Raw genomic sequence first — 15,124 nt, 5'->3', positions numbered from 1 at the left:
TCACCAGACCACAAAAAATGAAACGCGTGTGTTAGTCCTTGTATGACTGGAGCTGATTTCTTTGCTAAGTTCCAAGTTCCGTGTCTCTCCCGCTGAGGGAGAAGGGCTGCTCAAGAAAACTCCCCAAATGTCTTACGATAGCAAAGGAATACTTTTTTCTATTTCTCACTGTACAAGTTTGCCCAGGCGGTTAGATAAAACGGGCTAACATTTCCAGAAAAAATGTGGGTGTGATTATAGTCGCTGTTCCTACCGTATGTGTAAATACCAGTTGTTTTGGGGGCTGGTTTTGGGGAATTTAGGCCAGGGAGTCTCCTGACAAGCAGCGTGCAGCAGATGCCCTGGCCATGCCGGGCGGTGGCCGCTGGTGTTTTCATAAGGGACATTTTGGACGTCCCTTGGGGTGCGGGTACGAGGTGCAGACCTGGCGGGGGGGACCCCAAACCCCACCTCGTGTCACGTTGGCCATGTGCAGGGGGGAGCCAGGCCAGCCCAGCAGAGCGGCAGGGGAAAAAATAATTGCGGTCCGACTTATTCAAAAGCCTCTTTCAGAAAGTCAAACCCAATAGCGTCATTTTAAACTGTTCATTTTCAGAGAATATCCTGATTTTTGGCTGGTTGAAGCCAGCAAAAAGAGCTGTGAGAGTTTTTTTTGGAAGACAGAAAATTCACTGAATTTGGGGGGACAGTGGGGGGGATACAAAAGAAAAAAAAAAAAAAGGAAAACAGAACCCATCATACCAATGCCATACTACAGTATCTTGCTTTGAATGAAACATGCTTTCGAGGATGCTTCACAACAGTGAGAAGCAGCAGGTTAACTGAAAACGGTATGAAAATGTCAGGGCTTCGCTGTACAAGGCCATTTTGCCAGTTTTCCTCACCAAGGAATGGCCGGGCTCCGGCCGGGGGCAGGCGTGGGGGCAGCGGGGCTGCCGTGTCCCCAGGGCCCACACCTGCCCCTCGTTATGGGGAACCAATATAACGCCCCCACAGCGCCGTGTTAGGGCCAGGAGAGGGTTGGGGGTTGTTAGGCCTAAGAGGGTTTCGCAGCCGTTTGAGTTAAACGTGGAGTTCTGCTGCCCCCCGGCCCCAGGAGGGGCCGGAACGTTGGTGCAGCGGCCGGCGGGCCCGGGCGGGGCGGGGCGGGCGGGGGAAGGCGCCGAGCGATGCACAACGCGGAAGTGAGCGGGGCCGCGGCCGGGGCTGCGCTGGGAGCCGGGGGGGATGGATGGGGCCGGCGGCCGGGGGGACCCGGCGCTGGCGGCCTCCGCCCGGGCCCTCTGAGCGCCCACCGGGAGCGGCCGCCGCCTCTGCCCGCGGGCGCCGGGCTGAGCTTGGGCCGAGGGCCCGGCAGCGAGGCGCGGAGCGGCCCCGGGGCGAGGGGCCCCGGGGCGATAGGCCATGGCCACCCGGCGTCTAACGGACGCGTTCTTGTTGTTGCGGAACAACGCGGTGCAGAGCCGGCAGCTGCTGGCCGAGCAAGTGAGTAGTTACGGCTCCTCCAGCCCTCTGAGTTCACGTAGCATGGCTGCTGCGGTGAGTCTCCTCCCTTCATCCTACCGTACCCGCCGGGCAGCCGCGCCGTGCCCGCCCCCCCGGGCCCTCCCGCCTTCCCCGAGTCCCCCCGCAACCCCGGGCCTCCCGCCTTCCCCGAGTCCCCCCGCAACCCCGGGCCTCCCGCCTTCCCCGAGTCCCCCCCCCAACCCCGGGCCCTCCCGCCTTCCCCGAGTCCCCCCCCCCAACCCCGGGCCCTCCCGCCTTCCCCGAGTCCCCCCCCCCAACCCCGGGCCCTCCCGCCTTCCCCGAGTTCCCCCCCCGGCGTCCCCAGCTCCCCTTCCCCGACCCCTCTCCTCAGGCCCCCCCGGCCTCTGTTCTTGTCCCCTCTCACCTTCCCCCCCCCGCCCCGCATTTGTCCCTTTTTTCCTCCTCCTTCATGTAAAATGAGTAGAAGAGATCTGTCACTGTGCTGATCACGTCTCTACTCACTTCATGAATAATAAGTACAGTTATTCTAACAGTTATTCTAATAACCTCACGTTAGCATGGACATGAGGGGATTTTGTCCATTGTACTTTTTGATGCCTCCTTTCCCCGAAGAGAAATACCTGAGTTATTTCATAGGGCAGAACTCTTCTATTCACTTAAGTGTGTGCACTGTTAAATACTCTGGTGTAGATTATTCTCATTGCTTCAATTTTTCCGTAGTTTGATGTCCATTGCCCTTTTAATTTTTTTTCCCCTAAATACAAATAATACCAAAAGTCATCTGTGAGAGAGGGGAGTCAGTAGATTCTAGTGTAAGTCACCATTGCAGAAACTTCAAAAAGTCATTTGTTCAGAGGCAGTTTATGCAGCTTTTTCAAAGTTTTGAGCTAGTCAGGCTGTGCTGGACAGCTCAGCTCTACTGAGGTTTTTCCAGTTCCTGTTCAGACTTATCATTTATTTATAACAGGCACCAGTGAATATCTGCTGGCAGTCTCATCATTTGAAATTGCTTTGCATTAATGCATTTTTGCTAGGAAAAGCAGTGCTTAGTGCTGCAAATTTTATATCAACTGATGAGTTGCTGTTGAATGGTCTTTGTCCCTTGTTAACTTTATTACACCTGTGTCTGACAAGCTATGTGTTAAATTGCATTTGTAGAACAGGAAATGTCAATAGTAATGTGTATTGTAGAGGTTTAATTTTGCACTGCCTTTAGTTCTTGTTAACATGGGGGTTTTTTGCCAATATCAATATAACTTTTTTAGATCCTTGAATTTTTTTAAATATCACATAGGAAAGTTAGCGATAGCTTAACCTCACAGCCTACTGAGCAGTGAAACTACACTTTTACTCAACAGTGAGTGCAACAACACTTAGCGCTTGCAAAAATATTTATTTACAGTGTTAACATTAATCGAAGCTATTGGTTAGGGTGCTCACTCAAACGCAATCAAAGCCAACAGTGACTGGAAATTGTCACTGTTGTGCAGTGGCTGAACTGAGTCAATGGCTCAACTTTGGTCCTGGCAGGCACTGGAGAGTTCTGTAGTTACTACAAGTGCACTGTATCAGCAAGCAGTGTGAAGACAGTAGTATGAGCTATTTTCATTTTGTGTGTCGAAGGTGCCCGTCCCTGGCAGAGTTGCAGTGAATTCCCTTTTCTTTGGGTGCTATCCCCAGAGCAGTGCTGCTGTGTGCCAGCAGGGCAGTGTTACAAACTCTAACTCATCCTACTTCAGTTTAACCTTAGTTCACTCTCTAGGCTTCTCCTGAAGGAATCCTTTACGGTGAGAGCTCTCTGTCAAAAATTGCATTCTGCCCTGGAAGATGCATTCTCATGTGAACACTTGACCACTCCATAAACGCAGATAATCAAAGCAGCATTCTTAACAGTGTAGTCCTATTTCTAAAGCTTGATATAGGATAAGAGATCACTAGTTGAAGCGTGCTGCTTTGTTAAACCATGAGTATTTCATCCTTGGTTTAGCTCTGACGTGCCTGATTTATTAATCTTCCAGCAAAATATCCTGTTGCTCACACATACCCTCTACAGTACAAAGACTGAGGAATAGAGAAGGTGCAGATATGTTGCCTTTTGTATTTTTTCAGATGCATGTAGGATTGATATTAGCTGAAACTGGAGTGTAATTAAACTGTGTATATAAGTGAGCATATACTACATCTGCTTTTGCTTTTTGTCTCTGTCTGTTTTATCCTGTGATAACTGGAGTGCTTGTCGATCGATGTCTTACAAAAGCTTGGATGTGCATCTCCCAATTGTAATCAAACCTTTGAACTCACCAGTGGATGTAGAATACTGCAGTCACATTGCCCTTGCTGTCACACTTCAATGTATTCTATTGCAGTTTTTCTACTTGAAATTTTAATAACTAGAAACTTCACTGTGCGGTTACTTTGGAAAACAAGCCAAGCTCTTAACTTGATCTCTTATGTTCTTTCTGTTTACCAAGCAACTGAAATATTTTTTTTTTAAAGTTTGTGCATCAAGCAATATGCTGACTTCAAAAGTACAATATCATGCTGTATTTATTGAATAGCTGTGTTTTAAAAGCCAGTTTGTTTTGTTCTTGGTAAACCATCATGCTTAAAAAATAAATTAGTATTTTCTCAACTGACCATATCCTATATCTGCCCTATGTTTTTTTTCCATTTTATCTTTTGCTGTCTCTAACTGGATGGGGCTGATGGGATCCACAAATCACTTCAGGAGCTGGATGAGGTATTGTTTTTCACATTTTGTTCTGCCATGGTGCATCAAGTATTCATCATTGAGCTAAAATGTTCCTTTCTATTTCGGCTAGTTTATTACATTTCGTTATATAGGATGAGGTGTCTCTGTGTACAGTAGAAGGCCAAGGCTGCATAGAGAAGACAAGGATTTAGTGACGTAAAGTTACATTGTTAATAGATACATGTATAAACTAGTCTGACTTATTGCATACATATGGGATATAGAGACACTGTACAATGAAGCTATTCACTATTTTGTATGCTACAAACCAAATAGCTGAAGCAGCAAGCATGTGTCATTGTGATATAGGGAGGTGTGGATTGGTCACTGCCTTGGCTGCTTTTGTTTAGCACCTTTTAATTTCCACTAAATGAATTTAACAGTTTTAGTTGCATGTCAGTTTACGAGAGTGTTCCTCAGCTGCCTAGTAGGTGAGTGTCTGGCTAAATACAATGTTGTTGGAGAACAATCGTGGGTTACTATTTGTATTTCTTTGAGATAAAATAAACACTTCTATTTGGGAGATTTTCCCAAATGAGATTTTCAAATTTACCTGGCCAGCTATAAACCCTGCTACATTATTGATCTGGGATCCCTTGGCTGTGAATCATTGTCCAATATGACATGTACCAATAGGAGAATTCCTTGAATTCTTACTGCAGTACGGTATTTTCTCCTTGGAACTCTGCTGAGAATTGATTCCAGGAGTAACTTTCATCTTTCAGATCCTGTAGGAAGCAGGAAAATGTAGCTCATTAGCGTATAGGGACAAACCAGGAGATGTGGAGCTTGATCACACGTTCATTGTGTGAAAATACTTTTTTTTTTTGAGGTTAATTTTTTATGGCAAGGCATGCACGTGCTCTTTCCTTATATTCAAGGTTTTGGATCCAATTTGAGTAAAATTAATTTGCTGTCTTTTTTTTTTTGTCTTCTGTAGCTTGCAGATGATCGTATGGCACTGGTATCAGGAATAAGTTTAGATCCCGAAGCAGCAATTGGAGTGACAAAACGCTTACCTCCCAAATGGGTTGATGGAGCAGACGAAGTAAGTTGTGTGGCAAATCCAATGCAGAGTTGGATTTCTCATGCAGGAATTTATTAGTGTTGTCAGGTACATTGTCAGTGCTCTAAGTTTTATCATAGAAGTAGTAGTAGAAGAAAAAAATGTTTTCTAAATTGACAACCTTGTTTAGAGGAGAGTATCAGGCAAGCTGTGACTTATTATCTTGAAGGATATATTGCAAGTGAAATAAAGGGAGATTATCTAGGGCCAGAAATTCCAGAAGACTGGGTTTGCATCATCAGTGGGAGCTCAGTATTAACGGTACACTGGGACCATTAGGATAGACATGCTATTGCTGAGCGTTTAGACTTGAGGCTGCAGAAAGGTCCTGAAGCTTTTAGCAAACCAAAGTTGTTTCCAGTTTGTAACTGAGAAGGAAGGGTACAAAAAGATAGGACTTTTGTTTGAACCCTTTGAGGGTTCCAGTTGAATAGACCCTAAAATGGTGAAAACAGAAAGTGTTGGTATGTTCTGGCAGGAGAATTTTTTCTGCCTATGCAATATTGATGCCTTTCAAGTTATGGAAGTATTTGGATGATACAAGGGAATAATTCTGGAGGAATCCCATTAAAAACCTTTTCCAGTATTTGGAGCATGAAGCTATTCCTGACTTTCAGAAAATCCTTTCAAAATGTATTCTCAGAACACATGGTGGCTCATCAGTTTGTGCTTATAGAACCTGTTGTGCAGAAAGGTGATCAGTCTTTTTACTATAATAATAATCATCCTTACAGATTTACTTTTAATGACTTGTTTGAACACGTCATTTAACTTCTACAGTTAAGTTCAGGCTATCCAATATTTGACAGAGTTGAAGGTGTGACCTGAATTTTCATTTATATTTTTGGAAGCTGGCTAAACCTTCTTACTATGATATTAATTATATAATGATAATATTATGCCAACTTAGTGAAGCATATTTGAAAACAGCAGCTTTGCTTAAGACTAACAAGAGTAGATTTAAAAAACAACAAATTCAAAGTATATGAGAGTACTCAGTTACTACCTAGCTCTTTATATTGTTTTTAAATGATCTTTAGTGTGTTCTTTGTTATACAGTTTTCTTTCAATTATTTTCATCTAGCATTTTTCAGAACCTTTTCCTCTGAAACATTAGTCACTTCCCTTTCTTTGTTGGGCTTTCTGTTTTAGATTCAGTATGATATTGCCAGGGTTAAACAGAAGATGAAAGAATTAGCCAGTCTTCATGATAAACATCTAAACAGACCAACGCTGGATGACAGCAGCGAAGAAGAACGGGCAATAGAAATAACAACCCAAGAGATCACACAGGTACAGACTGCTTTCAGTTCTCATCCTGCAGTTTGACATATCTATAACGCATCGCGGTGAGGCAAGGCTTTCCTTTTTGAGCACAGCTTTTCTCTTGCATTGAGTCTCGAGATGAGCCAGGAGTCCTGGGCTCTGTGCTCGGTACTGCGCTCACTGTCTACCTGCTTTAGCAGGTGGATTGGACAAGATCATCTCCAGAGGTCGCTTCTAACCCTAACCAGTCTGCAATTCTGTCTCGGTGAACACCTCAACAAGTCACTTAACCTCCCTGTTCTTTTACTTACCTTTCACTTTCCTACTTGGAATAGGATTGGGAGAATTAATAAAAATAATTTACAAGTGTCTCGGAGAAATACAGACATATTTTCTAAGGCTTCCAGTCCAAGCAGTTATAATGAAACAAGTGTCTTTGGCCAGCAGTAGTTGTGTTACTCTGCTATGCTGTTAGCTTTTTGTTCGTTTGTCTGTGTTTCCAGACCTTTTTAAACACTACTTTGGGCAATATAAGGAATTCACTTAAAATCTAGAAATCAAAATATTAGTTCCATTTGGAACTTCTGCAATGTGATATTTCAAGTGTGTGTTGCTGGATTTTTTTACTAATTAAATTGTTTTCTCAGTTATTTCACAGATGTCAGAGAGCAGTCCAGGTCTTGCAGAGCAGGTCACGTAGTTGTACAGAACAAGAAGCTCGTGTTCTCAGGAATGTAGTGTCTTCCTTAGCACAGTCCCTTCAGGATCTATCCACCAACTTTAGGCACGCACAGTCTGACTATCTCAAACGTAAGCATAAGAGATACAGTAATACATGGGCTCCTGTGGAAAGCACTAATTAAGTGTGCTTATTTTCTTGGTTGGGAAGACTGAACCACAGAAAGGTCAAGTGATACACACAGGAACACTAGGAGTATAGTAGAGTGGTGGTTAAAATTTGGGAGTTTCTGGTTCACAACCCATGTTCAAACTGGTTTACTCTGCCTCTCTATTTCATGTTGCTAAAGAGAAATGTCATGGTTAAGTGTATCAATGAAACCAGTGTATTTCGTCCATCCACATTTTTAATGCATCATTGCTTCTCAAGCTGTGGTCTTCAGAGCTGCGTCTGTTGCACTGGTTGAAGCAGCCCGTGGTCCTCAGACATGATACCTGCTGTTGATTGATACTCTGTGATAGATTAAACTTTAAAAGGTCATCTGTGATAAAATTCTGTATCTGTAAATAGATCAGAAATGGAGTATCTTCTGTTCAAAAATCTAAAATTGTGTGCAGTGCTCTTTTCAGCTAAGTAAGATTATTTTAATCTTGTAAAAAAAAAAACCACAAAAACTTGATCTTCAAATTTAATACTAATATAATATTTCTTTTTCTTGTGGTATAAATGACACATGTGGAACTTAATATCACAATTCAGACAAGGGATGTTCCTAAGAGAATTTGTTAGAAAATAGCCTAGAGTGATTGCACTTTAATGCTTTTAACTTAGCTTTTTTTTTTAACTTCGTGGAACACAATCACTTAAAATTGCTGATTTAATCAGAGTTGAACTTATGTTTTGCTAAATGGCCTTTGTGACAGTTAAAACTTAGTTACTGCTATTTGTCATTTATTAGCCAGATTTTTTTTCTTGTGCTCTTCTGTTTGGTGCTTCAGACTTTACTTTTACTCTGATTTTAGTGTGCATAAATATACTCAAACATAGTTTGTCTTTTACAGGCATGAAAAACAGAGAAGAAAGATCCAAACACTTCTTTGACACCTCAGTCCCGCTGATGGATGATGGGGAGGATGATACACTTTACGACAGAGTAAGTTAAGATGTTATTACACAAATTCAATATGAAGAAACTTTTTAATGTACCTTTAATTTCAGTATGAAAATATCAGAATGGTACGCCATGAGCACAAAGCTACGTGGAAGTTCTATTTCTGCAGATTCGCGATACATTTTCCTAACTGGTATTGCTGTTGTGATGTTAAGATAATCGTGCCACGACTGACTGGGACTAGGTCTGTAAATACAGTTCTGTGTCACACCAGCTTTCTGGGCAGATGTAAGAGTAATTGTTAGAAAATTCTAAAAGGACTATTGTGTTATGAAATCTTACAATACTTAGTGTGAAAACACTAGAAATAACTGTTCAACATCTAAATATTTTATTTCAACAGGGTTTTACAGATGACCAGCTGGCATTGGTAGAGCAAAACACATTAATGGTGGAAGAGCGGGAACGAGAAATCCGTCAGATTGTACAGTCAATCTCCGACCTCAATGAAATATTTAGAGACTTAGGAGCAATGATAGTAGAACAGGTATGTTGGCATCACAGTGTTAGTAAGAAACAGCAGATTCCATGTAGTGTTAAGGCTTCAAGGCTCCTTATGGTGTAACCTCCTGTATTCATGTGCTTCTTGCTTTTCCAAAATTACCTCTTCAGCTTAAGGTTTCCTCTACTTGAAATCTGCCAGATAATGAGTTGATGGGGGGGGTGGAAATCAACTGGTTATGGGTTTTGGACTAAATTTTTTTTAAAAAAAATTAATTTAAAAAAAAAGAATTCCGGAGTTCTGTTGGTCGCCTGACCTGGAAGTAAGGTGATTATTAAGGGATATGGTGTGAGATGGTGACAGAGCTGCCAGTTAGTCATTGAGCAACTAGGTCTTTTAATGAAGTTCCATCTAGTTCTCCTGTAAAGGTTCCTAATTTACATAGCTCATTAGTTGTTTGCTGTGAGCATTATTAATTACTCTATTCCTCATAATAGTAATTACTTTGTGAAGTTCATTTAGGTTCAATTTGGCGCTCATTCTCTCCATTTTATTTAGGGAACAGTTCTGGATAGAATTGACTACAATGTCGAACAGTCATGTATGAAAACTGAAGAGGGTCTAAAACAACTACATAAGGTAAGCCAATGGAATACTTAAGCTGGTTTGCATAGCTAATAATCTTTTATAATTTAATAGCTGTGAGGTTATGCAGTCATCTTTCAGTTGACACTATCCCTTTTAGAAATGATTGCTGTACAGTGTAAAATGTCCAACTGTACTGTAGTAGGTACTTTCCATATATCTTCTGTTAATGTCCTGCTTGATGCCTAGTGGTAATTTCTTAAACAACTTTCTGGGTATCCAAGTAACGGGCTTTGATCTTTATATTGCTGACCTGGTGGGACCGATCTGCGATTTCTTCTGTTTGGAGAGCCCAGCACTTGTGAAATAGGAGTGGTTATTGGGTACTTCATATATATATATTTCAGTCAGTTGAAATATGCTAGTTTGAAAACATCTCAATAGTGCAAACAGGAAGAACAATTTTTAATGTTTTCTCTGACCATCTGACACTTGTTAGAAGTTAGGCCCAACCTTATGCTTTTAATGTGAAGCTTTTCCTATGGACATCTGAAAAGCTTGAATTGGCAGCAGAACAGAGATTTGTGGTTGTTTTGTTTTGATTTTAAGCTGAGTTCTGACTTGTCAGCTCAGTTCAGTCTTTCTGTTGCTGGAAATAAAGTAGAATGAGAGACTTATACAAAAGCCTCTAAGTAAAACATTCTGTTTTGGAAGCATGGACATCTTATTACTACACACTCAACTTATAGTAGACTTCTAATACAAACAGCAAAAAAGTGCCATTTGAGGAAAAGCAAAATAAATTGGTTATAGGTTTATTCTTGTTATACATAAAAGTAAATTGGGGTTCGCTAAAGTAAGGCATTGACTGATGAACAAGGCTTAAAGTAATTACAAGCAATTTGCACAAACTGAACTGGAAATAAATGAATTGGTTGGAATCGACACTATTTCTAGTCTGGTGGTAGTTAACAAATCGTCAGCAAACCCCTGTTTGGCTTGCTGACTAAATTATGGATTTTTGATGCAATATATACCTGTTTTCAGTACAGCATAGGAATTTTTTCACCTGTCATGGAAAGTATACACACAGGTCTGCACAGTTATATCAGAGAGATACCGTGCTGTTTCTAATACTGTTGGTAACTTTATTCTGATTTAATATCTATAATTTCAGTGTTGTTTTACTTGGCATAATTATTTCTACCCACTGAGACAGCACTTTCACAGGAATTGCATTAATTCACTGCAGAAGTCTGGTAACTAGTGACTCATATCACCAATTCCTGCTTCACATGAAAATTGGCAGCAGTCGTGATACTTTGTCAGGCTTTGATACCTAAAGCCTAATTAAGTAAATAATCACAGTGGTTGCATGTTACATAGTTTCGGGTCAAAAACACCTCTTTAGCAGATCTGATAATAATTACTTTCCAGGGACTATAAAGGAGAAAAATTAATCTTTTTCCCTCTAAATTTTGAAGGTTTATTAATTTAAAAAGAATTAAATGCAAGTTTTGTTTTGTTTTAGCTTGTATTAGGAGACTTTTGTTTGGCTTTTGGAGAGTTTTCTCCACATTGCCTCCTTTTAATTCCTTTGGGAAAAAAGAGGAAAGGAATGAGAAAATGTGGTTAGAAGAAAGAAGGAATAAAACAAAACTGAGAACAAAATAAACAAGCAAGCTTTTTCGTTCTAACTGAAATAAAATGAAAAGGCACAACTGAATCAGGTACAATAAAAATGCCTATTAAAAAATGAATTTGTGAATTTTAGTGTCCTTCAGATATAATACAGGAATATTATATCAGCAAAAGGATTTAAAATACCTTACCAAGTTTTCCTGTTTGGACTCTCACGTACCCAGTCGCCTGATCTTGTTTCCATGGTCTTCATAGCTCAATGTTCCTCCAGTGAGCGATGGTTCCTCTGTCTGTGCAGGTTTGGGGCCCTCACGGGCTGCTGGAAAATCGCAGGAAGGGTGTTTAACCAACGTGAGTGTGTGTTCTTCTTTAGGGAGCCTGCTCTTTCATACAGATAAATGTCACTTCAGTGCACACTGCCCTTCACTGAAGCCTGTGGTGCAGACCAGAGTTATTTTGTGGGAGTTCTTTGCAATATACGTTGTATGAAATGTCAGCTTACCTAAGAACAATTGTGAGATACATGTACTTCACTTGTACCAAACAAGAGTCTGCACTTTAACTTCGCAGGAATCTAAGTATTAACTCTTTTCTTTTATGTTTCTATAGGCAGAGCAATATCAAAAGAAGAATCGGAAGATGCTTGTTATTTTAATTTTGTTTGTTATAGTAATTGTCCTTATTGTTGTTCTTATTGGTGTAAAGTCACACTAGGTTTCACTTCATCTTCTAATTTTTGGAGTCGATGTGAACTTTTTTCCCCGTGTGAATGGACGGACCTGCACTTCAGAAAACTGCCTTTGAATGTATAAGCCCTTGTGGTGCAAAGTCTGTGCAATGTTTCTGTAGAATTCTTCAAAGTACTAGTCTGGTGATCTGTGAGGTGTTTGTAAACATTACATGGAAAATGTCAGGAAATTTGCCCCCACACAAATAATTTGGCGCTCTATGCAGAGGTGTTTGGAAACACAGTACTTCAATTTTGTAATTATTTTTAAGTTTACCAGTGAGTACAGTAATTAGTGTTACTGCGAACAAAAGTGTGTCTTCTATATTATGTTACAGTTGTTACAGGCTTCAAATTTAAATTATTCTACTAAGTCATGGGACTAGATAACAAAAATTCATCTTGATGCAGAATATGAGGCACAAAAATGTTTGACTTCATCTCCTTTCTTCCAGACTCAAAAATTCCAAAGAACTGGATAGAGAGCTAAAAACAGAAGCTTTTTGCAGCCGGAACATAATCCAGCCCCTGTGATCTTAATTTAGATACTGCACCATTACTAAGAATCAGAGTAGTACTTGATCTTGTAAATAACAAGACTTTAATCACTGGCCTAATTTAACACATTTAGTTAAAGAATGTTCTGAGCTTGAGTAATCCTGTTTTTCCTCACCAGAATGATCGTATTTTTTTTTTTTCATGCACCCCTTTTTTTAGTTTAAAGTACAAACATTACAGTAAAGCAGTAGTGAAGTTAAACTTAAAAACCAGCGGTTCCCCTTTTGGCTTTCTGCTCCATCTGACCTACTATAGTAGGTCTCGGGTGTTTCATACTTGAGTTGTTGTATAAGCTGTTTATTTTTGTATAAGAAGTGACTTCACTATAGTGTGTATTACATCGGTTTTCCCTGACAGATTCCCCGCCCCCCCCCAATGCCTGCCTGGAAGAGGATGTGTTTATGATGATTAGGATGTGTTTGTGCTCTTTTACTGACTATGAGATATGTCATGCAAATGACATGTTACCAGGCCTTCAGTAGAGAATCTGGGGCTGTTTTCACTATTTTTCTTGGTGGAAAACTTTGCTGTAGGCTATAGAAGAGAAGAGAAATTGGGGAAACATCTAACAGAACGCTCACAGTTTAACTCAGGCCTGAAGTGGTGTGCAATTGTAGAGGCCTTGCTTTAATATTTTTAATATGGCTTTTCTGTAGGGATTTTTTTTCCCCAAAGGACTGTAATTTATTTCCTTTTCTGACTGATACAGCGCTCCCCATGAACTTGCAGAGATGCTCTGCTCAAAGCCGCTGAAGTGCAGTTTCATATTATGATATTAATGTTGCATATGTTGCCTGCCCTGACTTTATCTTTACGATGTACTAAGGAGGAGCTAAGATGTGGCTTTAAACTGACTTGGTGCAGGAACAGACCTGAAAGCAAAGACTACAAAGGTGTGAAAGCCTTGGCTTTTTGTGGCTCATTGTGAAAAGCTTTGTACCACTCCTGTTACTTCCAGACCAAGGGGATGGTGAACTTCCAAACCTGCCAGTTCAAACCCTTGATTAAATTCATAAATTGGCAAAAGAATGATGCTTGTAGGTGGGTGTGCAGCTCCCCTGTTCTGGTAATAGATCTTTTCAATGATCGTGAGTATAACTACTGTCTCCCTAGCGTGCTGTCTACATCGGTTGGTGTGAAGCAGCATATTGCTATAATTTAATATACTGTATTTGCAACTTTCTCTCTAACATGAGATTGTGTTATTTATTTCTGTCTTGGTGCTTTTGACATTTTATCATGGCTAATGAATTCAAAGAAGTAATAAAACACTTCCAACCTAATTGGTCAATTGCTCCTTTTTGAAGTATAAACTGAACTGTAATGTGTCTCTGTATAGTCTTTTGTAATTAAATGAAAGCATCAGTGACATGAAATATCTTGGGGGGGGAAGTGTAACTTTCTGTAGCACAATGTAAGTTGCTTTATCAAGAGTAACTCCCTCCCCAGCTGTCCCTGAAAAGCCTGTGGTATCTTCACTGCACTGACATAAATGGCTATGTATTTTCTATTCAAATTCTGTAAAAGGAAATGAATTTTTAATCTGCATTGGACAAGAGGTTAAATTCAGATGTCAACTGTCCTGTGTAACTTGAGCTATAATTTATTGAATCTGATTATATCCAAGAGAAGAGAAAAAAAAAAAAACGAACCCCACAAACTTCCAGGCTTCTAAATTATTTTGGATGTGTCTCCACATGGAGTATTACAGAAGAGGTACCATCTGTGCCATGGGAAGCCCAAAAAAGCCACTGCAACTGAGGAGTAACTTGGCTTGAACAGTGGCTGTTAGAGCAGCAAGAGCTGCATGAACATCCTCCCTGTGCTTCTGTCCAGCTGCAACCGTCTCCGTGTGCTGCAGGGAAAGCTGACACAGTGTCTGCATCGGGGCTGCTTTGTGGTGGCTGGATTCTTCTTCTCGGCTTGTATTGAACCTGATTCCTTACGAAGTGCTGTGGGAAGCTGCAAGACTCGAGCAGAGCAGCATCGCTAGAGCAGCTCCCAAGAATCTGTGGTTCCCCACCTTGCAGGAACATCCTGTAAAGCCATTGGTTTGTACAGAATTTCTCTGTTAAAATGCACGTGTGTGCGAAAATGAGCTGCTGCTCTCTGATAACAGAAGTTGATAGTGATATGTGAAAAAAGACCGTATTAAAATCACTGTAATGGCAAATTTATTTCTACTGCAAGCTTTCTATAGAAACTGAAAAGGAAAATGGAAGCGTTAGTATTTTGCTTAGTGATTTTTTTTGGAATGTGCTAAAGGTTTTGAATTAATATAATTCATGCAGTGTTCACAAAGGGGTCTTATCTCCTTTGCTTAAATCCTTAGAAACCTTGGTTTGGGTACAGCCTTGTGAATTGTATCTTTGATAGGTGACAGTGAAACTGATTTTGTTGGGGGAAAAAAAAAAAGTATATTTACTGTATCACAAAACAAACACCCCCCCCCCCCAAAAAAACCAAACCAAACACCACCAAATCCAGGAGCGTCCCTAGATGAAATTCATTACATTATTCATTACATTATGTATTTTATGAGGATAAATATTCTATTTAAAACAAACATACAAATCTACTATTAAAGCTGGCATTTGAAAAATTGTTTCCTTTTAGTGAATTCCCAGGCTCTTGGAAATAAGCTTGACTTTTCCCTGTTTCTGGAATATTTTTTTAGATGTACATTTTATCTGATATTTAACTTTATGAGGAAAAGAGGAATTCAGCTTTTCCCCTTTTCATCACTATT

At 40.5% G+C, this 15,124-nt stretch overlaps 1 protein-coding gene across 3 annotated transcripts; it reads left to right on the top strand.

Moving 5' to 3' along the window:
- Positions 1–1,198: 1,198 nt before the first annotated feature.
- STX16 (syntaxin 16) lies at positions 1,199–14,977 on the top strand. 3 transcript variants are annotated; one of them, XM_065645935.1, is made up of 8 exons: positions 1,199–1,485; positions 5,181–5,288; positions 6,459–6,599; positions 7,220–7,382; positions 8,313–8,404; positions 8,766–8,909; positions 9,423–9,503; positions 11,700–14,977. In XM_065645935.1, exons 1-8 carry the CDS (start codon positions 1,405–1,407, stop codon positions 11,802–11,804), a joined length of 915 nt encoding a protein of 304 aa, XP_065502007.1. In that variant the 5' UTR covers positions 1,199–1,404; the 3' UTR covers positions 11,805–14,977. The 3 variants fall into 3 exon arrangements, with proteins under 3 accessions (XP_065502007.1, XP_065502006.1, XP_065502009.1); XM_065645934.1 differs by having other exon boundaries at positions 1,199–1,539; XM_065645937.1 differs by lacking the exon at positions 1,199–1,485 and adding an exon at positions 4,192–4,228.
- Positions 14,978–15,124: the final 147 nt, after the last annotated feature.

This window comes from Caloenas nicobarica, chromosome 15 (assembly GCF_036013445.1).
Source record: "Caloenas nicobarica isolate bCalNic1 chromosome 15, bCalNic1.hap1, whole genome shotgun sequence".
NCBI classification, from domain to species: domain Eukaryota; kingdom Metazoa; phylum Chordata; class Aves; order Columbiformes; family Columbidae; genus Caloenas; species Caloenas nicobarica.
Note: the sequence above shows the minus strand (reverse complement) of the source record. Positions and strands in the feature narration are given on the sequence as shown.

Excerpts from the sequence above, each read along its gene's own strand:
- STX16 (XM_065645934.1), top strand. The coding sequence starts at position 1,405 with ATGGCCACCCGGCGTCTAACGGACGCGTTCTTGTTGTTGCGGAACAAC. Across the intron at positions 8,405-8,765 it reads ATGATACACTTTACGACAGA|GGTTTTACAGATGACCAGCT; the intron begins GTAAGTTAAGAT and ends TTATTTCAACAG. Across the intron at positions 8,910-9,422 it reads GAGCAATGATAGTAGAACAG|GGAACAGTTCTGGATAGAAT; the intron begins GTATGTTGGCAT and ends CATTTTATTTAG.